The following is a 25,896-nucleotide window of genomic DNA, read 5'->3' as shown; positions in this document are numbered from 1 at the left end:
TGGGCAAAGAAGCGGCAAATGAAATACAATGTTGGAAAGTGTATGGTCATGCACTTTGGTCAAAAAAATAAACTGGCAGACTATTATTTAAATTGGAGAGAATTCTCAGATGCAACGGGACTTGGGAGTCCTCGTGCAGGATATCCTTAAGGTTTACCTCCAATTTGAGTCGGTGGTGAAGAAGGCGAATGCAATGTTGGCATTCATTTCTAGAGGAATAGAGTATAGAAGCGGGCATGTGATGTTGAGGCTGTATAAGGCACTGGTAAGACCTCACTTGGAGTACTGTGTGCAGTTTTGGGCTCCTTATTTAAGAACGGATGTGCCGACATTGGAGAGGGTTCAGAGAAGATTCCGGGAATGACAGGGTTAACATATGAGGAACGTTTGACCGCTCTTGGACTGTACTCCTTGGAGTTTAGAAGAATGAGGGAGGACCTCAAAGAAACACTTTGAATGTTGAAAGGCATGGACAGAGTGGATGTGGCAAAGTTGTTTCCCATGGTGGGGAAGTCTAGTACGAGAGGGCATGACTTGAGGATTGAAGGGCGCCCATTTAGAACAGAGATGCGAAGAAATTTTTTAGCCAGAGGGTGGTGAATCTGTGGAATGTGGGCTCTCATGGTCGGACTATGTAACAGTTTCTTCCCCCAAGCTATCAGACTCCTCAATATCCGAAACCTGGACTGACACCTTGCCCTACTGTCCTGTTTATTTATTGTAATGCCTGCACTGTTTTTGAGCACTTTATGCAGTCCTGTGTAGGTCTGTAGTCTAGTGTAGCTTTCTCTGTGTTGTTGTTTATTATTTTTTTTTACATAGTTCAGTCTAGTTTTTGTACCGTGTCATGTAACACCACGGTCCTGAAAAACATCTCACTTTTACTATGTACTGTACCAGCAGTTATGGTCAAAATGACAATAAAAATGACTTGACTTGTTGCCACGGGCGGCAGTGGAGGCCAAGTGTATTTAAGGCAGAGATTGATAGGTATCTGAGTAGCCAGGGCATCAAAGGTTACAGTGAGAAGGCGGGAGAGTGGGACTAAATGGGGGAATGGATCAGCACATGATAAAATGGCGGAGCAGACTCGATGGGCCAAATGGCCGACTTCTGCTCCTTTGTCTTATGGTCTATTATTGTGCTTATTGACCTGCACCAGGACCTGAAGCAGGACCATAGCCCTCTATACCACCCCATACATACACTTATCCAAACTTACTTAAAAGTTAAAACTAAACCTGCATCCAGCACTTGAACTGCAGCTCACTCCATCCTCACCGTTCTCTGGGTGAAGGAGCTGAATAAAGTCCGCCCGGGAGGGGGAAGGTCACAGTCACGACTTTGAAGACCGATGCCCAGTACTTACCATCACTAATTGCTTTGGGGAAATCTCTGCAGATAAATTGATTGACTTATTTCCAATGTTTATTTTATTAATTTAGAGATTCAGTATGGAACATGCCTTTCCAGTCCTGTGAGCCACACTGCCCAGTAAACACCGATTTGACCCAGCCTAATCACAGGACAATTTAAATTGACCACCCATCCTATAGTTGTTAGGAACTTGGACTGTGGAGCACCTGCAGGAAACCTGCGCACACATGGGAAGAATATGCACACTTCTTCACAGGGAACTGAGCTGCAAACTCCGACACCCCGAGTTGAATAGCGTCACAGCAACTGCTCTGCTCCAGTGCCACCCTACACTTTGTACCACGTATCGGCAACAGTGACTTTCACTTGTCATCCTTAATCCAGTTCAAAGCACCACACAGTAGCGCCATGGTTACCGTAAAACTTTCCAGCACAGGCCACCTTTGTCTTTAAGGAGTTTGCACGGTCTCTCCACGTCTGTGTGTGTTTCCTCCCACATTCCAGGGTTTGGTGAGGGTTAGTAAGTTGAGGGCATGCTACTTTGGCGCTGGAAGTGTGGTGACACTTATGGGTTCTCCTTGCTGATTTGATTTGACCCAAACACTGCATTTCACAGAATGTTCGATGTACATGTGACCAAATTTTCTTTCTCCCTCTCCACTACTGAGACTCTGTCATGTGGTCCATGACATGGCTACCAGATTAGGGAGCGGTCATTTACAACTGAGTTTTGTGTGGGAACATCCCTCGGAGGAATCTCTGGAATTCTCCACCCCAGAGGATGTGACGACTGGGTCACCGGTGGTGGGGGGGGGGTGGACGGGTGGACAGTTGGGGTTTAAAGAGAAGGGAGAGAAATGCTAATAGTTTGTTAAATTCCACCCATCCCTCCCTGTTCTGCAACTTGTCTGTCCCACATCTCGCAAGCAGTCTTGGAAAAGTGCTGGAAACCTACGCAGGCCAGGCAGCATCTGTGGGGAGGGAACTTTAACATAACAAGATTCACTTCATTTGTAAATTCAAACATACAGTGAAATGTGTCGTTCTGCATCAACGACCAACACAGCTCGAAGATTATGCTGGGGCAGCCCACGAGTGTCACAATGCCTCCTGTGCCAACATGGCACGTCTGCACGTCACTACCCCGAACCTGTACGTCTTTGGAATGCAGGAGAAAATGAGAGAAACTGGAGAAAACCCAGCAGTCACAGAAAGTACAAATTCCTTACTGACAGCAACGGGAATTGAACCTCGATCGCTAGAGCGGTAATGTACGTGCTAGCCACCTGCTATCCTGCCGCCTTTGTTTTTCTCTCTCTCTCTACAGACGTACCAGTAATTTATTTTTCTGTGTCAGATTTAAAACATTTGCCAAGTTTTTCAGTTTTCAATATTATGAATATTATTTTGTCCACAGATCCATCCTACCTGTTTTATCAGCTCAAAGCCACAGTGAAGCAATCCTATCAGTAACAATCCTACAAGTTGGACAGTGATTCAATGGGCTGATGAGATTCTTTAGCAAATTTATTCTGATCGTATACAAAACATAATGCTTCCAAATGTGTCGTGAACAAAGTCCCAGTACACAACGAATTGAAGCTGGTCCCACCCAACTCTGCATTGAGAAAGGCCAGAGCGTTGGGTCCAAAACAGATTTACTCTGGAACCTATCTGACCTCCCCGTCTTCCATTTCATCCTCTGACGAGGAGTCCGTGCTGTTCTGAGAACCTTCATCTGAGTTACCTGACAAGGAAAGAAGCAGTTACTGTCAAACTGAAATCTGACACCCCTCAGAACTACCTCTCCCACAGTACCACCCCTCCCACAGTGAGACCCTCCCTCACTACTGCCCCTCCCACAGCATGACCCTCCCTCACTACCACCCCTCCCAGTGTGACCCTCCCTCACTACCACCCCTCCCACCATGTGACCCTCCCTCACTACCACCCCTCCCACTGTGTGACCCTCCCTCAGTACCTCCCCCTCCCACAGTGTGACTCTCCCTCACTACAACCCCTCCCACAGTATGACCCTTCCTCACTACTGCCCCTCCCACAGTGTGACTCTCCCACACTACCGCCCCTCCCACTGTGTGACCTTCCCTCAGTACCACCCCTCCCACAGTGTGACCCTCCATCAGTACCACCCCTCCCACAGCGTGACCCTTCCTCAGTACCACCCCTCCCACAGTGACCCTCCCTCAGTACCACCCCTCCCACAGTGACCATCCCTCAGTACCACCCCTCCCACAGTGTGACCCACACTCACTACCGCCCCTCCCACTGTGTGACCCACACTCACTACCGCCCCTCCCACAGCGTGACCCTCCCTCACTACCGCCCCTCCCACTGTGTGACCTTCCCTCAGTACCACCTCCCACAGTGTGACCCTCCCTCAGTACCACCCCTCCCACAGTGTGACTCTCCTTGTACCACCCCTCCCACAGTGTGACCCTCTCTCAGTACCACCCCTCCCACAGTCTGACCCTCCCTCAGTACCACCCCTCCCACAGCGTGACCCTCCCTCACTACCGCCCCTCCCACAGTGTGACCCTCCCTCACTACCACCCCTCCCACAGTGTGACCCTCCCTCAGTACCTCCCCTCCCACAGCATGACCCTTCCTCAGTATCACCCCTCCCACAGTGACCCTCCCTCAGTACCACCCTCCCACAGTGTGACCCTCCCTCAGTACCTCCCCTCCCACAGTGTGACTCTCCCTCAGTACCACCCCTCCCAGTGTGACTCTCCCTCAGTACCACCCCTCCCACAGTGTGACCCTCCCTCAGTACCACCCCTCCCACAGTCTGACCCTCTCTCGGTACCACCCCTCCCACAGTCTGACCCTCCCACAGTACCACCCTTTCCTCAGTAATCCCCCTTTTTTTTTAAACAAACCTTTATTTACCAACAAAATATGATACACTAAATCAGGGCTTCATAAACTATTTGCAATTTCAAATTAAAATACAGTCAGCGCTATCTACAACACACCCATACCTCCGGGGAGCCCACCTGTCCTGGAGACCCCCGTCCCTCCCCACTGTGCGCCCGTTCTCTGGATGTAACCCTGTGAAGGTGCAGGCAATCAGCTCGGGCGGAGCCCTGGACAGCTATCACAGCAATAGGAGTTTGATAGGATTGGGTTGGTCACCAATGGCCCCATCTTGCAGGTCATGCTCTCTCCTCAGCACCCAGAGCACCACGTTCAGGACCAGTTTCTCCCCTCTACCACCGAGCTCTCGAACCAGAGGGGATAATTTCACCCACCCCAACACTGAACTGTTCAACGACTCTTCATCTCAGTTTTTTGACATTTATTTATTATTTTTCATTTCTTTCTGGAGTGGAGATTGAGTTTGTTGGGAATGGCAGGGTGGAGTGCCCAAGGAGGGGTGTGGTACAGGTGGCAGAGAAGGAGTGGCAGGGGCAGTGGGGGAGAGGTGTGGCATGGGTTCAGTCGCATCTGTCCCTGAGACACCAGGCAAGGTCATTTGATTCCAAACAATTGGTTTATTGATCATTACAGAATACCTCTCTGGTGCTTCCCTCTGTTCCGCTTCTCCCAACCATGACTCCCCTCTCGCTGCCCCCTTCCCACTCAGTCCACGATATCAGAGTCAGGTTTATCATCACTCACGTAGGTCATGAAATTTGTTTTTTTTGCAACAGCAATAAAATGCAATACATAAAATTACTACAGTACTGTGCAAAAGTGTTAGGCACCCTAGCTATGTACATACATGGTATGTATAAGGTGAGAAGTTGATTATAAATTTACTTTGAACTCTTGCAAATTTCCAGTCCACCAGCTGATGATTTACAAACCAGCTCACACAAAATGCTGGAGGAACTCAGCAGGCCAGGCAGCAGCTATGGAAATGAATAAACTGTTGACATTTTGAGCCAAGATGGTATGGAAAGGTGAGGGGGGAGCAAGAGCTGGTGGGTGGTCAGTGGATCCAGCTGGGGGGGGAGGAGGAAGAGTGGGAATGGTGCCAGAAGCTGGGAGGTGACAGGTGGAAGTCAAGGGCTGAAGATGGAATCTGATAGGACATTGACCATGGAATAGGGGAAGTGGGGAGTGGAACCGGAGTAAGGAGAACAACGGACAGATTGAGAGGGTGGGGGAGGAGAAAGAGAGAATGTGAGAGGGGAGGTGGGATAAGAGAAAAAAAGGGAGTGCTTACTGGAAAGTTAGAGAAGTAGATGTTGGCGCCATCAAGCAGAATAGTTTGTGCGTGGCCTTGTGATGGCAGCAGAAGAGCCTGTGGAGACATGTCGGCGTGGGAATGGGAAGAGGAATTGAAATGGGTGGCCACCGGGAAATCCTGTCTGATATAGTGAATGAAACTAATGTGCTCAATAAAAATGTCCAGCAATCTGTGCCAACACAGGGAGCACTGCTCCATCTTGGGTACTAGCCTGTGTGGTATCCAACACATCTTCAAAGAGCGGCACCTCAGAAAGGTGGCATCCATTATTAAGGACCCCTCATCACCCAGGACATACCCTCTTCTCACGGAGGAAGTACAGGAGCCTGAAGACACACACTCAGTGATACAGGGACTGCTTCTTCCCCTCTGCCATCCAATTTCTGAATGGACAATAAACCCATGAACACGACCTCACTACTTTTTAAATATTATTTCTGCTTTGCACTATTTTTTAATCTGATCAACATACATATATACTTGCTGTAATTGATTTACTTAATTATTTTTCTTTCTATATTATCATGTATTGCATTGAACTGCTGCTGCTCTGTCAACAGACTTTACGACACACGTCGGTGATAATAAGCCTAATTCTGATTCTGGAGAATGAGGGAGAATCTCATTAAAACCTATCGATTATTGAAAGGCCTAGAGTGGATGTGGAGAGTATGTTTCCTGTGGTGGGGGAGTCTAGGACTAGAGGACACAGCCTCAGAACAGAGGGAAGCCCATTTAGAAAGGAGATGAGGAGGAATTTCTTTGGCCAGGGAGTGGTGAATCTGTGGAATTCATTTTCACAGATGGCTGTGCAGGCCAGATCATTATTTAGAGGCTGATAGATTCATGATAAGTCAAAACATCAAAAATTCTGGGGAGAAGGCAGGAGAATGGGGTTGAGAGGGATAATACATCAGCCATGATGGAATGGTGGTGCAGACTTGATATGCTGAATGGCCTAATTCTGCCTTTATGTCATATGATCTACAAACCCATTATGGTCTTTGCACAGCTCTCAAAGATTCACATATTTAAAACACTGATCCACACACACAGTTCTGGTTTTAATAAAGCCTCTGGTCGATATTAATAAGTCTGACATTACTTACCGTCATTGAGTAACCGGTAGTTGGAAGAATTCGCCTTCAACACCACATATAATGTGGGGTATTCAATGACTGTCTTCTGTCTCAAGTTCTCTGCAAGTGTTTGACTTGACTCCAGCCTGTGATACCTTCAAAAGAAGTAACATACACTTTCAATCAAGTTCATCAATCATCCTTCCCATCCATCCAGCAATCTCTTTGACAACCCCCCACCATCAGGCAGGAGGCAGTGCAGCAATTCATATATCGTTAGGGTAGGAAACAGCTTCTTCCCCCAGGCCATAAGACGACTGAACTCCATCACCACCCAGGTCTCATCACTTTCAAAGTGCTTTAAACTTGTGTTGTAAATGTTAGTTTTATTTGTTAGTTATTAGTGGTAATATTACTTTGTGCTGTGAGTGAGTTATATGTACTGTGCTGTGTACCTTGGTCTAGTGGAACGTTGTTTTGTTTCGTTTGGGGGTATAAGAACACAAGAAATATGAGTAGGAGTCGGCCATCTAGCCCGTCAAGCCTGCTCCGCCATTCAATAAGATCATGGCTGATCTGGCCATGCACTCATCCCCACCTGCCTTTTTCCTAAAACCCTTAATTCCCCTACAATGCAAAAAATCTATGTAACTTTGTCTTAAATATATTTACTGAGGTAGCCTCCACTGCTTCATTGGGCAGAGAATTCCACAGGTTCACCACTCTCTTGGAAAAGCAGTTCCTCCTCATCCCTGTCCTAAATCTACTCCTTTGAATCTTGAGGCTGTGTCCCCTAGTTCTAGTCTCACCTATCAGTGGAAACAACATTCCTGCCTTTATCTTAACTACCCCTTTCAGAATTTATATGTTTCTATAAGATCAACATGGTCAACACTGGCACACCTCAGGGTGCTTAGTGCTTAGCCCACTGCTCTACTCTCTCTATACTCATGACTGTGTGGCTAGGCATAGCTCAAATACCATCTATAAATTCACTAATGATACAACCATTGTTGGTAGAATCTCAGATGGTGACAAGTGGACGTACAGGAGTGAGATATGCCAACTAGTGGAGTGGTGTTGCAGCAACAACCTGGCACTCAATGTCAGTAAGACAAAAGAGCTGATTGTGGACTTCAGGAAGGATAAGACAAAGGAACACATACCAATCCTCATAGAGGGATCAGAAGTGGAGAGAATGAGCAGTTTCAAGTTCCTAGGTGTCAAGATCTCTGAGGATCTAAACTGGTCCCAACATATTGATGCAGTTATAGGTAGGTAGGTAGGCCTCCATTAGTCTCGATAGACCACGGATTTGCACCTTGGAAAGTTTCCAGGGCGCAAGCCCGGGCAAGGTTTTTTTTTAATTGAAGACTGACAGTTGCCCAAGCTGCAAGTCTCCCCTCTCCACGCCACCAATATTGTCCAAGGGAAGGGCATTAGGACCCATGCAGCTTGGCACCGGTGTTGTTGCAGAGCAATGTGTGGTTAAGTGCCTTGCTCAAGGACACCCACATAGCCTCAGCCAAGGCGCAAACTAGTGACCTTCAGATAACTAGATAAACGCCTTAACCACTTAACACGCGCTAATGATGCAGTTATAAAGAAGGCAAGACAGCGACTATACTTCATTAGGAGTTTGAAGAGATTTGGTATGTCAACAAATACACTCAAAAACTTCTATAGATGTACAGTGGAGAGCATTCTGACAGGCTGCAGCACTGTCTAGTATGGGGGGGTGGGGGTGGGGGCTACTGCACAGGACCAAAAGAAGCTGAAGAGGGTTATAAATCTAGTCAGCTCCATCTTGGGTACTAGCCTACAAAGTATCCAGGTCATCTTCAAGGAGCAGTGTCTCAGAAAGGCAGCGTCTATTATTAAGGACGTCCAGCACCCAGGGCATGCCCTTTTCTCACTGTTACCATCAGGGAGGAGGTACAGAAGCCTGAAGGCACACACTCAGCGATTCAGGAACAGCTTCTTCCCCTCTGCCATCTGATTCCTAAATGGATTTTGAACTCTTGAACACTACCTCACTTTTTAAATATATTATTTCTGTATCTTGCACAATTTTTAATCTATTCAATACACCTATACTATAATAGATTTACTCTTATTTATTATTATCATTACTATCTTATTCTTTTCTTTCTTTCTTCTATGTTATGAACTGCTGCTACTAAGTTAATAAATTTCATGATACATGCCGGTGATAATAAACCCAATTCTGAAGATCTCCTCTGATCCTTCTGAATTTCAGCGAGTATAGCCCTAGGCTACTCAATTTCTCCTCATAGTGTAACCCCCTCATCTCTAGAATCAATCTGGTGAACTTCCTCTGAATCGCCTCCGAAGCCGGTATATCCCTCCTCAAGTAAGGAGACCAGAACTGCACACAGTACTCCAGGTGCAGCCTCACCAGCACCCTGTACAGTTGCATCATAACCTCCCTGCTCTTAAATTCAATCCCTCTAGCAATGAAGACCAACATTCCATTTGCCTTCTTGATCGCCTGCTGTACCTGAAAACAGACCTTTTGTGATTCATGCACAAACAGTCCCAAGTCCCTCTGCACAGCAGCGTGCTGCAGTTCTTTACCATTTAAATAACCTGATCCTCCTTTTTTCCTTCCAAAGTGGATGACCTCACATTGTACTCCATCTGCCAGACCCTTGCCCAGCCGTGTGAGCTATACATACTGTCCTTGTTCCAGAGGAACATTGCTTCGTTTGGGGGTGTATTGTACATGCATAGGGGTGAACGAGAATAAACTGAACCTGAACTTGGTTTAATTGTCATTCAACTGTATGCATGTATACAGCCAAACAACCAAAGTACAACATATACGGTCACACTCATCACATATAATGATCACAGAAAAACACTGTTACAACACAACCTATATAAAAAATAATCTCGTCCAAGTCCCCGACTATCATGGCCTGTAGATTGAAGGTGTGTGGGAGGCACGCTCCTGCAAGAACAAGCCCACACCAGTTCCTCATCTCATATAAGTGAAACCACCAATACCACGCAATCCAAGTCCTGACGAAGGGTCTCGGCCCGAAACGTCGACAGCGCTTCTCCCTATAGATGCTGCCTGGCCTGCTGCATTCCACCAGCCTTTTGTGTGTGTTGTTGTTTATACATGCAATCCAGCTATCTGACACTGGGTGAACACTGGCTACACAACTCAACCCACCACATCCCACTGTGGCTACTCTCTGTTGAGTCCCATTGAGTTATAGAGAGACCCCCATCACCCAGGACTTCTCCTCTTCTAAAACACCAGGAAGTCTGTGGATGCAGGAAATCCAAGCAACACACACAAAATACCGGAGGAACTCAGCAGGTCAGGCAGCATCTATGGAGGGGAATGAACAGTCGTTGTTTACTACGATCCATGGATGCTGCCTGGCCATGCCCTCTTCTCATTGTTACCATCAAGGAGGTGGTACAGGAGCTTGAAGACACATTAACATTTCAGGGATCTGGGGGTACATGTCCACAGATTCCTGAAAGTTGCCTCACAGGTAGATAGGGTAGTTAAGAAAGCATATGGGGTGTTAGCATTCATAAGTTGAGGGATAGAGTTTAAGAGACGCAATGTAATGATACAGCTCTGTTAACCTCTAGTTAGGCCACACTTGGAGTACTGTATCCAGTTCTGGTCACCTCAGTATAGGAAGGATGAGGAAGCATTGGAAAGGGTACAGAGGAGATTTACCAGGACGCTGCCTGGTTTAGAGAGTATGCATTATGATCAGAGATTAAAGGAGCTAGGGCTTTACTCTTTGGAGAGAAGGAAGATGACAGGAGACATGACAGAGGTGTACAAGATATTAAGTGGAATAGACAGAGTGGACAGCCAGTCCCTCTTCCCCAGGGCTCTTGTCCGTGCTCAGTACAAGAGGACATGGCTTTAAGGTAAGGGGTGGGAAGCTCAAGGGGGATATTAGAGGAAGGTTTTTCACTCAGAGAGTGGTTGCTGACAATAGACAATAGGTGCAGGAGTAGGCCATTTGGCCCTTCTAGCCAGCACCGCCATTCACTGTGATCATGGCTGATCATACACAATCAGTACCCCGTTCCTGCCCTCTCCCCATATCCCTTGACCCCACTATCTATAAGAGCTCTATCTAACTCTCTCTTGAATGCATCTAGAGACTTGACCTCCACTGCCTTCGTGGGCAGAGCATTCCACATATCCACCACTCTCTGGGTGAAAAAGTTTTTCCGCATCTCTGTTCTAAATGGCCTACCCCTTATTCTTAAACTGTGGCCTCTAGTTCTGGACTCACCCATCAGCGGGAACATGCTTCCTGCCTCCAGCGTGTCCAATCTCTTAATAATCTTATATGTTTCAATCAGATCCCCTCTCATCCTTCTAAATTCCAGTGTATACAAGCCCAGTCACTCCAATCTTTCAATGTATGACAGTCCCGCCATTCCGGGAATTAACCTTGTGAATCTACGCTGTACTCCCTCAATAGCAAGAATGTTCTTCCTCAAATTTGGAGACCAAAACTGCACACAATACTCCAGGTGGGGTCTCACCAGGGCCCTGTACAGCTGCAGAAGGACCTCTTTACTCCTATACTCAATTCCTCTTGTTATAAAGGCCAGCATGCCATTAGCTTTCTTCACTGCCTGCTGTACCTGCATGCAGTTTCATTGACTGTCAATTTCAGTCAATTTCAATTGACTAATGTACAAGAACATTTAGATCTCATTGTACTTCCCCTTTTCCTAACTTGACTCCATTTAGATAGTAATCTGCCTTCCTGTTCTTGCCACCAAAGTGGATAACCTCACATTTATCCACATTAAACTGCATCTGCCATATATTTGCCCACTCACCCAACCTGTCCAAGTCATCCTGCATTCTCATAACATCCTCCTGACATTTCACACTGCCACCCAGCTTTGTGTCATCGGCAAATTTGCTAATGTTACTTTTAATCCCTTCATCTAAATCATTAATGTATATTGTAAACAGCTACGGTCCCAGCAACGAACCTTGCGGTACCCCATTGGTCACAGCCTACTATTCCGAAAGGGACCCGTTAATCACTACTCTTTGTTTCCTGTCAGCCAGCCAATTTTCAATCCATGTCAGTACTCTGCCCCCAATATCATGTGCCCTAATTTTGCCCACTAATCTCCTATGTGGAACTTCATCAAAAGCTTTCTGGAAGTCCAGGTACACTACATCCACTGGCTGTCCCTTGTCCATTTTCATAGTTACATCCTCAAAAAACTCCAGAAGATTAATCAAGCATGATTTTCCCTTCATAAATCCATGCTGACTCGGACTGATCCTTCTACTGCTATCCAAATATGTCGTAATTTCCTCTTTTATAATTGACTCCAGCATCTTTCCCACCACTGACGTCAGGCTAACCGGTCTATAATTCCCTGTTTTCTCTCTCCCTCCTTTCTTGAAAAGTTGGACAACATTAGCCACCCTCCAATCAGCAGGAACTGTTCCTGAATCTATAGAACATTGGAAAATGATTACCAACACATCCACAATTTCTAGAGCCACCTCTTTAAGTACCCTGGGATGCAGACCATCAGGTCCCAGGGACTTATCAGCCTTCAGACTCAACAGTCTATCCAACACCGTTTCTTGCCTAATATAAATTTCCTTCAGTTCATCCTTTACCCTAGTTCCTTTGGCCACTATTACATCTGGGAGATTGTTTGTGTCTTCCCTAGTGAAGACAGATCCAAGGTACCCATTCAACTCGTCTGCCATTTCCTTGTTCCCCGTAATAAATTCACCCGTTTCTGTCTTCAATGGCCCAATTTTGGTCTTAACTATTTTTTTGCTATTCACATACCTAAAGAAGCTTTTACTATCCTCCTTTATATTCTTGGCTAGTTTACCTTCATACCTCATTTTTTCTTGGCGTATTGCCTTTTTTGTTATCTTCTGTTGCTCTTTAAAAGCTTCCCAGTCCTCCGGTTTCCCGCTCATCTTTGCTATGTTATACTTCTTCTCTTTTATTTTTATACTGTCCTTTACTTCCCTCATCAGCCACAGCCGCCCCTTACTCCCCTTAGGATCTTTCTTCCTCTTTGGAATGAACCGATCCTACACCTTCTGCATTATTCCCAGAAATACCTGCCATTGTTGTTCCACTGTCTTCCCTGCTAGGGTATTGTTCCATTGAACTTTGGCCAGCTACTCCCTCATAGCTCCATAGTTCCCTTTGTTCAACTGTAATACTGACACATCCGATTTTCCCTTCTTCTCAAATTGTAGGTTAAAACATATCATATTATGGTCACTACCTCCTAATGGTTCCTTTACCTCGCGGTCCCTGATCAAATCCGGTTCATTGCACAACACTAAGTCTAGAATTGCCTTCTCCCTGGTAGGCTCCAGTACAAGCTGCTCTAAGAATCCATCTCGGAGGCACTCCACAAACTCCCTTTCTTGGGGTCCAGTACCATTCTGATTCTCCCAGTCTACCTGCATGTTGAAATCCCCCATAACAACTGTATCATTACCTTTGCGACATGCCAATTTTAACTCTTCATTCAACTTAACTCTTCATCCAGACTGCTGTTTGGGAGCCTGTAGATAACTCCCATTAGGGTCTTTCTACCCTTAGAATTTCTCAGTTGGTGCATGGAATGCACTGTCTGAGTCAGTGGTGGAGGCAGACACACTGGTGAAGTTCAAGAGACTACTAGACAGGTATATGGAAGAATTTAAGGTGGGGGGGTTATATGGGAGGCAGCAGGGTTTGAGGGTCGGCACAACATTGTGGGCCGAAGGGCTTGTAATGTGCTGTACTATTCTATGGTCTGTGTTCTTCCCCTCCGTCATCAGATTTCTAAACTAACATTGAACTCATGAATACAACCTCATTACTTTTTTAATTTAACTATTTTGTGTGTATGTTGTCCACACTGAGACGGGCAGTGCAGTAGTATAGAGGTTAGGGTAACACTATCACAGCACCTAGTGACCCAGGTTCAACTCCTGGCACTGTCTGAATCTCTGAGTAAAATTAATAGATGCTTATTAGATGCTAGACCTGTTTGCCCGTGTTTGGTCCATTTCATTCTAAACTTTCTCTGTAACTGTTACACTTTATTCTGCATTGTTATATATTTTCCTTGTTCTGCCTCAATATACCTTGAATTCATCCGATCATTATGAACAGGACACAAGACAAGCTTTTCTTTGTATCGCGATACATGTGATGATAATAAACCGATTTATCAGTTTCAACATCCACAAATTACAGATCTATACAGCACGAAAACAGACCCTTCAGCCCAACTCGCCCATGCTGACCGAGGTGCCTTGCTGTGCCCATCCCACTTGCTCACGTTTGGCCATTTCCTGCTGAAGCCTTCCTATCCAAGTGTCTCCCAAGGCCTTCCATTGGTCGGGATCGACAGTGGATGTTGTGCCCTAACTACCTACATTGTGTACACAGGCCAGGGCAGTACGATATGGAGAACAAGCTGTTCCCCATGTAACAGGCTCCCCTCTCCACACAGCTGATAAATCCAAAGGTTTGGCAGAGACCGGTACAGTTTGGCACCAGCAGCATCACAGAAGTTGCCAGTCAAAGTTGAACTCAACATAGGGGCTCGAGCTCAGGAATTTTCCCTCTGAACTTACTCCTGAAGCCTTCCCCATGGGTGGGAATAGCTGCAAGGCAGCGGAGGTTTGAGTTCAGAGCTTTCCTTCTCCTAGATGAGCTTCCAACCACAGCTGACAAGCCCCATCCGCCCAAAACGACTGGTTTTAAGGCACCACTAACCCACCTTTTCCCTCTTGTCCTGCCAGTAGAAATGGTTCTACCAGGCTTAGCCACAACACGAAGACCAGGAGCTGGACTTGTTTGTCAGAGGTTGTTTGCGACACACACCATTGGAAGCATTTAATAGGTAGTGGGAGCTGATCCCCACCATCTCCCCCAGGTACGACAACCTTCAGAAACCGCAAGTATCTATTAAATGTATTGATTGAACCACTTACTCTGACAGCCACCATCTTGTCCAGGTCCCCTTCAAATCTGCCTCCGGTTTTCGACTCCCCTGCCTGCAGAAAAGCCTGCCCAGTCAGCCGAACTTTTTACTTGGAGATGCAGCACAGTAACAGACCCTCTTGGCCCCACAGGGCCACGCCACCCAGTTACACCCACGTGACCAATTCACATACCAACTCCTCACCTGGCTATCAGCTCCTCTTGGGTCCTCTCCTCCTTCCCTTTCTCTGATGGTCTACTCTCCTCTCCAATCAGATTCCTTCTTCTCCAATCTTTTTCACCTATCACCTCCCAGCTTCTTACTTCGTTCCCCTCCCCCACCCACCTGGCTTCACCAATCACCGCCCAGCTTGCCCTCCTTTTTATTCTGGCATCTTCCACCTTTCCTTCCAGTCCTGATGAGGGACTCTGCCTGAAACGCTATCCCCCCTCACAGATGCTGCCTGACCTGCTGAGTTCCTCTAGCATTTTGTGCGTGTTGCTCTGGATTTCCAGCATCTGCAGAATCTCTTGCGTTTATTACCTGCTAACCCGTATGCCTCTGAAATTTGGGATGAGTCCGGAGCACCCGGAGGAATCCTAATGTGGTCACGGGAAGAAAATACAAAGTCCTTACAGTTAATGGTAGGAACTGACCCCGATCTTACAGCTAGCATTGTAAAGTGTTGAGTTGAATGCTATGCTACAACGGTGCCTTAGAAGAGGAAAAGTTTAGAGTGTGTTGCCAGCGTGGGTCCACAGCATAAAAGGAGTTGTGAAGCCCTGGTTTAGGGGGATATGGGCAAATGAGACCAGCCTAGACAGGAATCATATTCAGCACTGAGCAGTGGGCTGAAGGACCTCTTTGTGTGCTCTGGAACTCTGGCTCACAGCTGACAGATATTCCTGGCTCACAGATCACCAACACAATGCTACACCCAGGAAACGACTGTCAGCTGCCTTGCGCTCAGGAGAATGCGGGGCCATTCCTTGCTTCACATCTGCTACTGACATTTGGATCAGTGTGAGCTGCGATTGAGACGAACCCTGGACCCAAGTGCCAATGACTAATATACAGCATGAGATCACAGTCACAAACAGTGAGACACTTCTCTCATGGAACAAGAACGTCCAGATGAACAACATCCCCCTGGAATATGAAGGCCCAGCCAGTTACAGTCAGAGTAATGGTGAGTACACATGGAGCAGAAATGTCAAATACAAGAGTGCAGAACTTTCAGCTGAGAGTTTACAGGAGATTTAGAACAATAGGCCCTTCAGCCCACAGAGCTGTGTCCAACTAATTAAACTAGTTTTAAAACAAATCCCCTCTGCCTACAAAATGTCTACATCCCCTCATTTCATAGTTAGAGACCACTTCAGCACAAAAACAGCCCTTTGGCCCATCTAGCCTGTACTGAACTATTATTCTGCTTAGTCTCATTGACCTGAATTCCTGCACATTCATGTGCCTATAGAGTAGTACAGAAACAGGCCCTTCAGCCCATCTAGTCTGTGCTGAATTGTTACTCTGCCCGTTCCCATTGACCCACACCTCTTGTCGCACATTTCAAAGGTGCACAGGTTAAGGTCAGTAAGTTATGGGCATGCTACGTTCAACACAGTTCAGTGTTGGGGTGAGTGAAGTAAATGAAGTTATCCCCTCTGGTTCAAAAGCCCGATGCTACCATCAGGGAAGAAGTACAGGAGCCTGCAGACATGCACTCAATGTTCCTCTCTGTCATCAGATTTCTGAATGGTCCATGAACAAAGCATTACTAATTAGTTTTTTTGCACTATTTATGTATTTTTGTGCATTTTTCAAAATATACAAATTTTAAAAAATATACTGCAATGTACTATTGCCACACCAAAAAAAACCCCCAAATTTTATGACGTATTAGTAATAAACCTGATTCTGATTCCGATTCTGGGATAGAAGAGCAGAGGCTGATTGTGTGGCTCGCTAGTGCCCTCTCCTGTTTGCAGGGTTGTAATTGCAGCCAGAATCAGCTCCAAGACGGTGAGTGACCACGACAAAGGAAGCCCTGACCACAAGATGCAAACAATGTCTCTGTTTCCATAGATACCACACAGCTCTCCATTTAATATAATTCACAAAGAGGGCCGCTTGGTGGCATGGCAGTTAGCATAATGCTACTACAGCACCAGTGAGCCGGGTTTCACATTCTGCTGCTGTGAAGAGTTTGTGTATTCTCTGCATGACTGTGCAGGTTTCCTCCCATATTCCAAAGATAATAGACAATAGGTGCAGAAGTAGGCCATTCGGCCCTTTGAGCCGGCACCGCCATTCACTGTGATCATGGCTGATCATCCACAATCAGTACCCCATTCCTGCCTTCTCCCCATATCCCTTGACTTCACTATCTTTATCTAACTCTTTCTTGAAAACATCCAGAGAATTGGCCTCCACTGCCTACTGAGGCAGAGCATTCCATAGATCCACAACTCTCTGGGTGAAGAAGTTTTTCCTCAAATCTGTTCTAAATGGCCTACCCCTTATTCTTAAACTGTGGCCTCTGGTTCTGGACTCCCCCAACATCGGGAACCTGTTTCCTGCCTCCAGCGTGTCCAATCCCTTAATAATCTTACATGTTTCAATCAGATCCCCTCTCATCCTTCTAAATTCCAGTGTATACTAGCCCAGTGCTCCAATCTTTCAACATATGACAGTCCCGCCATTCCGGGAATTAACCTTGTGAACCTACGCTGCACTCCCTCTATAGCAAGAATGTCCTTCCTCAAATTTGGAGACTAAAACTGAACACAATACTCCAGGTGTGGTCTCACCAGGGCCCGGGACAACTGTACCATCAACAGATGTATTAATTAGTTGGTCATTGTAAATCGTTCTGTAATTAGGTGAGGGTCGGATAGGTGGGTCACTTGGCAGCTTGGCTTGTACCTGACTGTGGTGAAATACAATAAACAATATAAAAACACACATGCTGCTCTAACTACGAACAGTGACAGAAGATTTCAGCAGAAGTAAAACCCCAGAGTGAGGGAGAGTGGATTCCTGTGTTACCTGACAGAGCTGCACTTCCGGCCCTCCACCTTCAGAAAGATGCAAACTTGGTCAGGAGATGCCAGGACGTAAGTTTTCAACCTGCAGAGAGACACTGAGTTAATGAGCGGTGAGGGAGGGACATTAAGCCACAGGCTTCACACAGGCTCAGCGGTGAACAGCACACACAAAACCAGGAAGCACTACAGTACCGAAACAGGACAGGGATGTTAAGTTGAAGTTGTATAAGATGTTGGTGAGGCCTAACTTGTAATAAGTATAATGTACAGTTCTTATCACCTACATTGGATATCAATAAGGTTGAAAAGGTGCAAAGAAAATTGATAAGGATGGTGCTGGGACTTGAGGACCCACGTTATCGGGAAAAGTTGAATAGGTTAGGACTTAATTCCCTGAAGCATAGGAGAATGAAGGGAGATTTGATAGAGGTATTCAGCTGTGGAAGCCAAGTCACAGAGTACATTTAAAGCGGAGTTGATAGGTGCTTGATGAGTGAGAGCATCAAAAGTTCTGGGGAGAAGGCAGGAGAATGGGGTTGAGAGGGATAGTAAATCAGCCATGATGGAATGGTGAAGAAGTCTTGATGGGCCAAATGGCCCAACTCTGTTCTCATGTCTTTTGGTTTTGAATGACTCAGTACCCAGAGCTGCCTGTGACAATGAGTTTCTCAGATTCACCACCCTCCGGCTAAGGGACATCTTGTTATCTTCAGGCTGTGCCCCCAGTCCTAGACTCACCCACTAATCTTCTCCATGTCCACTAGCTAGGCCTTTTTTAGGCCTAGTATTTGACAGCAACTGGTAAACCTGTACAAATCTAGTGTTGTACTCAGGGATTCTGGTATGTGGAATGGAAGGTTTCACACGTACTTCTGTCGAATGACCGGGTCAGATTCCAATGGGTCAATGAACCTGCTCAGAAGCTCTTCCAATGTCTTGCTATCAGCAACCCTGGAAAGCAAAAACCAATAGTTAATACACAAGAAGAGGCCATTCACTCCCTCTGTCCCACGGCAGCTACTGACTTGGAGTCACAGAGCATGGACACACTCTTTGGCTCACGGGTCTGGACCGACCATTAGCCACCCCATTGACAGCAATTCCACATAGATCCCATTGTTGACCAAATAGAGGTGTACAAGATGATAAGAGGCATAGATCGTGTGCACAGCTCAACTTTTACCCGGGCGGAAATGGATAATATCAGGATGCATAATTTTAAGATGACTGGAGTATCATAAGATAAAATTAGGTTATTTGGACCACAATATCTGCTGTGCCATCTTAGCTGATTGATCATCTCAACGCCATTCCTCTGCCTTGCCCTCCTTTGATGCCCTGACTAATCAAGAACCTCTCAACCTCTGCTTTAAATATTCCCAATGACTTGGCCTTCACAATCTGTGGCACAAATTCCACAGGTTCACCACCCCCGGCTAAAGAAATTCCTCCTCATCTTGTTCTGAATGGACATCCCTCTATTCTGAGTTTGTGCCTTCTCATCTTTGACTACCCCATGATAAGAAACATCTCCTCCATATTCAAGGATAGTTAAGGGGGAATGTCAAAAGTAGTTTTGCTTTTACACAGAGAGTGGTGGGTGTGTGGAGCACAGCAGCAGAGGCAGATACATTAGGGATATTTCAAAAATCTTAGATAAGCACACGGATGATAGAAAAAAATGGAGGACTAAGTGGGAGGATAGGGTTAGATTGATCTTAAGGTAGGTTAGAAGGGTCTGTACTGTAATGTAGTTCCTCCCCTCCCCTAACTTCTCATTCTGGCTTCTTCCTCTTTCCTTTACAGACCTGTGAAGGGCTTCGGCCTGAAATGTCAAATGTATATTCATTTCCTTTGAAGAAGGGTCACAGGTAGATAAAGAGAACTTTTAGCATATTGGCCATAAAACAATATACTTAGTACAGGAGATGGGATGCTATGTTGAAATTGCATGAGACGTTGGTGAGGACAAATTGGCATGTTCTGTGCAGTCCTGGTCATAGGAAAGTTGTAAACGAATGTAGAGAAGACTTACAACGATGCTGCCAGGGCTTGAGGACCTGAGTTTTAGGGAACGTTTGAATAGGTTATGACTTTATTCCCTGGAGTGTAGGAGGGCGAGGGGAGATTTGATAGAGGTATACAAAATTATGAGGGGTATAGATAGGGTAAATGTATACAGGCTTTTTCCACCAAGAGACAGCAAACTAGAACATGGGTTAAGGGTGAAAGGTGAAATGTTTAAGGGGAACATGAGACCATAAGATATAGGAGCAGAATTGCAATTTGGCCCATTGAATCCACTCTGCCATTTCATCATGGCTGATCCATTTTTCCTCTCACCCCCAATCTCCTACCTTCTCCTTGTATCCTTCATACTCTGACTAATCAAGAATCTATCAGCCCCTGCCTTAAGTATACACAAAGTCTTGGCCTCCACAGCTGTCAGTGACGAAGAATTCCAGATTCACCAGCCTCTGCCTAAAAATTCCTCCGCACCTCTGATCTGAAAGGACACTCCTCTATTCTGAGGCTGTGTCCTCTGGTCTTAGACTCTCCCACCACGGGAAACATCCTCTCCACATCCACTCTATCAAGGCCTTTCACCATTCGATAGGTTTCAATAAGGTGCTTTTGAATTTTAGTGAATACAGGCCCAGAGCCATCAAATGCTTTTCATATGACAATCCGTTCATTCCTGGAATAATTTTCATGAACCTTCTTTGGACCCTCTCCAGTTTTAGCACATCCTTTCTAAGGTAAGGGGCCAAAACCTAATACTCCAAGTGAGGCCTCCCAGTGCTGTATAAAGTCTCAGCATTACGTCCTTGCTTTTCTATTCCAGTCCTTTTGGAATGAATGCTAACACTGCATTTGCTTTCCTCACCGTGAAGTCAACCTGCAAATTAACTTTTAGGGAATCCTTCACAGGGATTCCCAAGTCCCTTTGCACCTCAGTCTTTTGTATTTTCCATCCATTCAGAAAATAGTCAACCCTTTAATTTCTTCTACTAAAGCACATGACCAAACACTTCCCAACACTATATTCCATCAGCCATTTCTTTGCCCATTCTCTAATCTGTCTAAGTCCTGTAGCTTCTCAACTTTCTCAAAACTACCTGCTCCTCAACCTATCTTCATATCATCTGCAAACTTAGTAACAGAGCCATTAATTCTATCATCCAAATCATTGACATAGAATGTAAAAATAATCAGTCCCAAAACAAACCCTGTGGAACACCACAAGTCACCGGCAGCCAGCCAGAAAAGGCTCCCTTTATCCTCACTCGTTGCCTCCTGCCAATCAGCCACTGCTTTATCTACACTAGAATCTTTCCTGTAACACCAAGGGCTCCTAGCTTATTAAGCAGCCTCATGTATGGCACCTTGTCACAAAGCCTTCCAAAAATCCAAGTACATGACTGATTCCCCTTTGTTTATACTGCTTGTTACTTCTTCAAAGAATTCCAAGAGATTTGTCAGACGAGATTTTCCCTTGAGGAAACCATGCTGACTATGGCATATTTTATCACATGCCTCCAACTACCCCGAGACCTCACCATTAATAATCAACTCCAACATCTTCCCAACCACTGAGGTCAGACTAACTGGCTTATAGTTTCCTTTCTTCTGCCTCTCTCACTTCTTGAAGAGTGGAGTGACATTTGCAATTCTCCAGTCTTCCAGAACCATTCCAAAATCTAGTGATCCTTGAAAGATCATTTCTAATGCCTCCACAATCTCTTCAGCTACCCCTTTCAGAACCCTGGGGTGTACCTTCAGACCTTCCAGATTCCCACAAACCTTCTCTCACTTCATGCCACCGACACCTGGAACTTCCACCACACTGCAAGTATCTTCCACAGCAGAGACTACTGCAAAATATTTATTCACTTCACCATTTCATTGTCCCCCCATCACTACCTCTCCAGCATCGTTTTCCAGTGGTCTGATATCCACTCTCGCCTCTCTTTTACACTATGTACCTGAAGAAATTTTTGGTATCCTCCTTAATATTATTGGCTAGCTTACTTTTGTATTCCATCTTTACCCTCTTAATGTCTTTTTTGTTGCCTTCTGTTGGCTTTTAAAAGCTTCCCAATCCTGTAACTTCCCACTAATATTTGCTCTATTATATGCCCTCCCTTTGGCTTTTATGTTGTCTTTGTGTTCTCTTGTTAGCCATGGTTGTGTCATCTTTCCTTTAGAATACTTCTTCTTCTTTGTAATGTACGTATCCGGTGCCTTCTGAATTACTTCCAGAAATTCCAGCCATCGCTGCTCTGCCGTCATCCCTGCCAGTGTTCTTTTCCGATCAGTTTTGGCCAACTCCTCTCTCATGGCTCTAATTCCCTTCACTCCACTGTAATACTGATACATCTGACTTCAGCTTCTCCTTCTCAAATTTCAGAGTGAATTTGATCATATTATGATCACTTTCCCCAAAGGGTTCTTTCACCTTCAGTTCTGGTTCACTGCACAATATCCAATCCAGAGTAGCAGATCCTGTAGTCAGCTCAACCACCAGCTGCTCTAAAAAGTCATCTCTTAGGGACTCTAGAAATTCCCCTCCTGGAATCCAGTACCAACCTGATTTTCCCAATCTACCTTCATACTGAAATCCCCCATGATTATTGTAACATTGGCATTTGGCTGCATTTTCTATCTCCCATTGTAATTTGTAGGCCACATCCTTATTACATTTGGGGGTTTGTATATAACTCCAATCGGGGTCTTTTTACCCTTGCAGTTCCTTAGCTCTATCCACAATGATTTAACACTTCCTGACCCTATGTCATCTCTTGCTAATGAATTGATTTAATTTGTTTACCAAAAGAGCAACACTAACTAAGGGTCTCAGCCCAAAATGTTGACTGCTCGTTTCCACGGATGCTGCCTGACCTGCTGAGTTCCTCCAGCGTGTTGTGCATAGAGCAACACTGCCCCCCTAATTTCCTCTCGATCCTTGGACATTAAGCTCCTAACTATAATCTTCTTTCAGCTATGATTCAGTGATGCCTACAACATCAAACCTGCCAATATGCAACTGTGCAAATTCATCTACCTTATTCCATACACTGCATGCATTAAAATTCGACACCTTCAATCCTGTACGAAGGGTCTAGGCCCGAAACGTCGTCAGTGCTTCTCCTTATAGATGCTGACTGGCCTGCTGTGTTCCACCAGCATTTTGTGTGTGTTGTTTGAATTTCCAGCATCTGCAGATTTCCTCGTGTTTGCTGTATTCTCCTGTTTGTTTTTGTCTGCCTTTTACATTGCAACTTATCTAGTTGACTGCAATTTTGCCCCATCAACAGCGTCTCCTCAATGCACATTGCTTGTGCTTGTAAACCAGTTACCTCATCTTCAGCAATATCATTGCCTTTTCTACAATACTTCCTATATTGAAACATCAGTAGCTCAGGACATTCGTCACACCATGCTCAACCTTTTGATTCCTAACTTTGTCTAAAGACTTACCAACATCTGCCTCTATAACCTCTCCACTAAATGTTCTGGCACTCCGGTTCCCATCCTCCTGCAACTCAGTTTAAACCTCACCATGCAGTATTAACAAACCTTCCCTCAAGGATATTAGTCCCCCTCCAGTTCAGGAGCAAACCATCCTTTTTGTACAGGTCCCACCTTCCCAGGAAGAGAGCCCAACGATCCAAAAAGTATGCCCTCCCTCCCACCAACTCGTTAACCACATGTTAAACGGTATAATCTTCCTAACTCTAGCCTCACTAGGACTTGACATAGGCAGGAATCAATCCCAAATGCTGACTGGCCACTAGTCAAAGATCCATTACGCTACCGTGACCCACTGCTGCCTTTTATCATCGGGCAGAGGACCTGATTGAAGACCCCTCCTCTCCGAACTTCTGATGTCCAGATTGGCCGAGGGGAATGGTGAGAAGGTGCAACGATTTACAATGGAAGTGGTGGGCATGCGTTTGATTTCAACACCCAAGGGAAGTTACGGGAAGGTTATGGAGGCCTATGGTGAAGCTGGGACTAGGCAGAACATTTTGGCATAGACTAGATGGGCCGGAGCACCTGTTTCTGTGTTGTAGTGTTCTATGACACCATGGAGTGCAGATTCCTTGAAGAACTGTAGATGAAATTAATAAAACAAGAAGCTCTAGATGCTGGAAATCTGGGTGGGTCCAGGCAGCATCTGTGCAGCTTCCCAACCCATCACCCCAAGGCGGCCTCCACTTACCTCTTCTCCGTGTAGGTAGCACAGCTCTGAGGGAAGACCAGCTTCACGTGCCAATAGAACATCTGGTCTCTGCAAAAAGCAGTAAACGCAAGTCAATCCACCAGTAGTGTTTACCTGAGCAACACACACAAAATTCTGGAGGAACTCAACATGTGGGAAGTGTCAATTTTTTAAAAAATGTCTTCTTTGCAATAATGTCCTTGTCCCCACCTTGCTCTACACTATCCTGTATAATTTCTCTGCATGGTCCTGGGCGCACAGTAGTGGTCAGCACAACGTTTTACAGTACCAGTGACCTGGGTTCAATTCCCACCGCTGCCTTAAGGAATTTGTACGTTCTCCCCATGACCATGTGGGTTTCCTCCGGGTGCTCTGGTTTCCTCCCAGTCCAAAGACACATTGGTTGTTAGGTGAACTGGCGCATTGCTGGGCGATGCACCTACTCCGTGTCAATAAACACAAATCTACAAGTTACATTTGTTGTACCTATGTGTCTGTGACACTTGTGCAAGTCGGGTTTTCATCCTCGCTGTACCTGTGCACACAGCAATAAACTCGACACTGGAAAGCACAGCCTTAAGGCAAAGAGTGGGGGGAGTTTAAAGGAGATATTGAAATCTTCATAACCACAAAATATAGGAGAGAATTAGGCCATTCGGCCCGAGTCTGCTCCACCATTCCGTGATGGCAGATTTATTACCCCCTCAATCCCATTCCCGAGTTCTCCCTGTAACCTTTGACACCTGATTAATCAAGAACCTATCAACTACCGCTTTCAATATACCCAGTCACTTGCCCTCCAGTTTCTGTGTCAATGAGCAACATCTTATGTCGCATCTGGGTAGCCTCCAACCTGATGGCATAAACATCAACTTCTCAAACTTCCATAATGCCCCCCACCCCAATCACTCCCTCTCTCACCTTACCTCCTTGCCTGTTCATCGCCTCCCTCTGGTGCTCCTCCCCCCTCTTCTTTCTTCCACGGCTTTCTGTCCTCTCTTAGATCCCCTTTCTCTCCAGCCCTGTATCTCTTTCACCAATCAGCTTCCCAGCTCTTTACTTCACCCCTTCCCCTCCCAGTTTCACCTCTTACCCTCCCAGTTTCACCCCTTCCCCTCCCAGTTTCACCTCTTACCCTCCCAGTTTCACCTCTTACCCTCCCAGTTTCACCTCTTACCCCTCCCAGTTTCACCTCTTACCCTCCCAGTTTCACCCCTTCCCCTCCCAGTTTCACCTCTTACCCTGCGTTTCTCTCTCCCCTCCCCCCACCTTCTAACTCTCCAGTCCTGCTGAAGGGTCTCGACCCCAAACACCGATTGGTTATTCTCCTCCATAGCTGCTGCCTGGCCTGCTGAGCTTCCCCAGCAGTTTTGTTAATGCACAGCTAGTTCTTTTAATATTACAACTGGGGCAAACCACAGTTATGTTGTATTTATATGACTCAAAGATTCTTTCAACAGACCATACTGGAATAGAAATTGTTTAAATCTAAATGATTGCCTCTTACCAGAACTTGTTAACAAACCTTAAAATATGAGATTCTTTCAGTCTTATTCAAATCAATTACAAATCAGAATTTATAATCATTTTGTAAGACATAAAATAATACTGTTTTGAAATGCACAGTATGTTCCCAAACAAAGTTGGTCAGTGCAACACTATTACAGCTCAGGCGTGTTGAAGTTTGGAGTTCAATTCCGCACCCTATGTAGGGAGTTTGTACAAATCTGGTTCCAGCTTCGAATGGGGTTCAATTCCTGTCCCTGCCTGTCAGGAGTTTGTACATGTTTCCTGTGTCTGTGTAGGTTTCCTTCGACATCCCAAAGATATTCCGGTTAGTAAGTCAATTGGTCTCTGCTGTAATTTGGCAGAGCAGGATCGTTGGGCCGTAAGAGCTAACTGTGTGTGGGTATGGAAAGGACAGCAGAGCAGTCTCGATGGGCCAAATGGCCT

General features: G+C 45.7%; 1 protein-coding gene across 2 annotated transcripts in view; it reads right to left on the bottom strand.

Annotated features, from left to right (window-relative positions):
• Positions 1–2,886: 2,886 nt before the first annotated feature.
• The window catches only part of znhit6 (zinc finger HIT-type containing 6), a 40,532-nt gene continuing 17,522 nt past the window's right edge, over positions 2,887–25,896 (bottom strand). The window contains exons 6-11 of one of the 2 annotated variants that reach the window (XM_059983706.1): positions 23,944–24,012; positions 18,588–18,668; positions 17,719–17,799; positions 14,681–14,743; positions 6,703–6,827; positions 2,887–3,124 (exon numbers count right to left, since the gene is read on the bottom strand). In XM_059983706.1, the coding sequence (XP_059839689.1) occupies positions 3,048–3,124; positions 6,703–6,827; positions 14,681–14,743; positions 17,719–17,799; positions 18,588–18,668; positions 23,944–24,012 (496 nt within the window). In that variant the 3' untranslated portion in view covers positions 2,887–3,047. The remainder of the gene's footprint in view (positions 3,125–6,702; positions 6,828–14,680; positions 14,744–17,718; positions 17,800–18,587; positions 18,669–23,943; positions 24,013–25,896) is intronic. The other variant, XM_059983707.1, reaches the window with a different exon arrangement.

This window comes from Hypanus sabinus, chromosome 11, assembly GCF_030144855.1.
Source record: "Hypanus sabinus isolate sHypSab1 chromosome 11, sHypSab1.hap1, whole genome shotgun sequence".
Lineage (NCBI taxonomy): Eukaryota > Metazoa > Chordata > Chondrichthyes > Myliobatiformes > Dasyatidae > Hypanus > Hypanus sabinus.
This window is presented reverse-complemented; position numbering and strand designations above follow the sequence as displayed.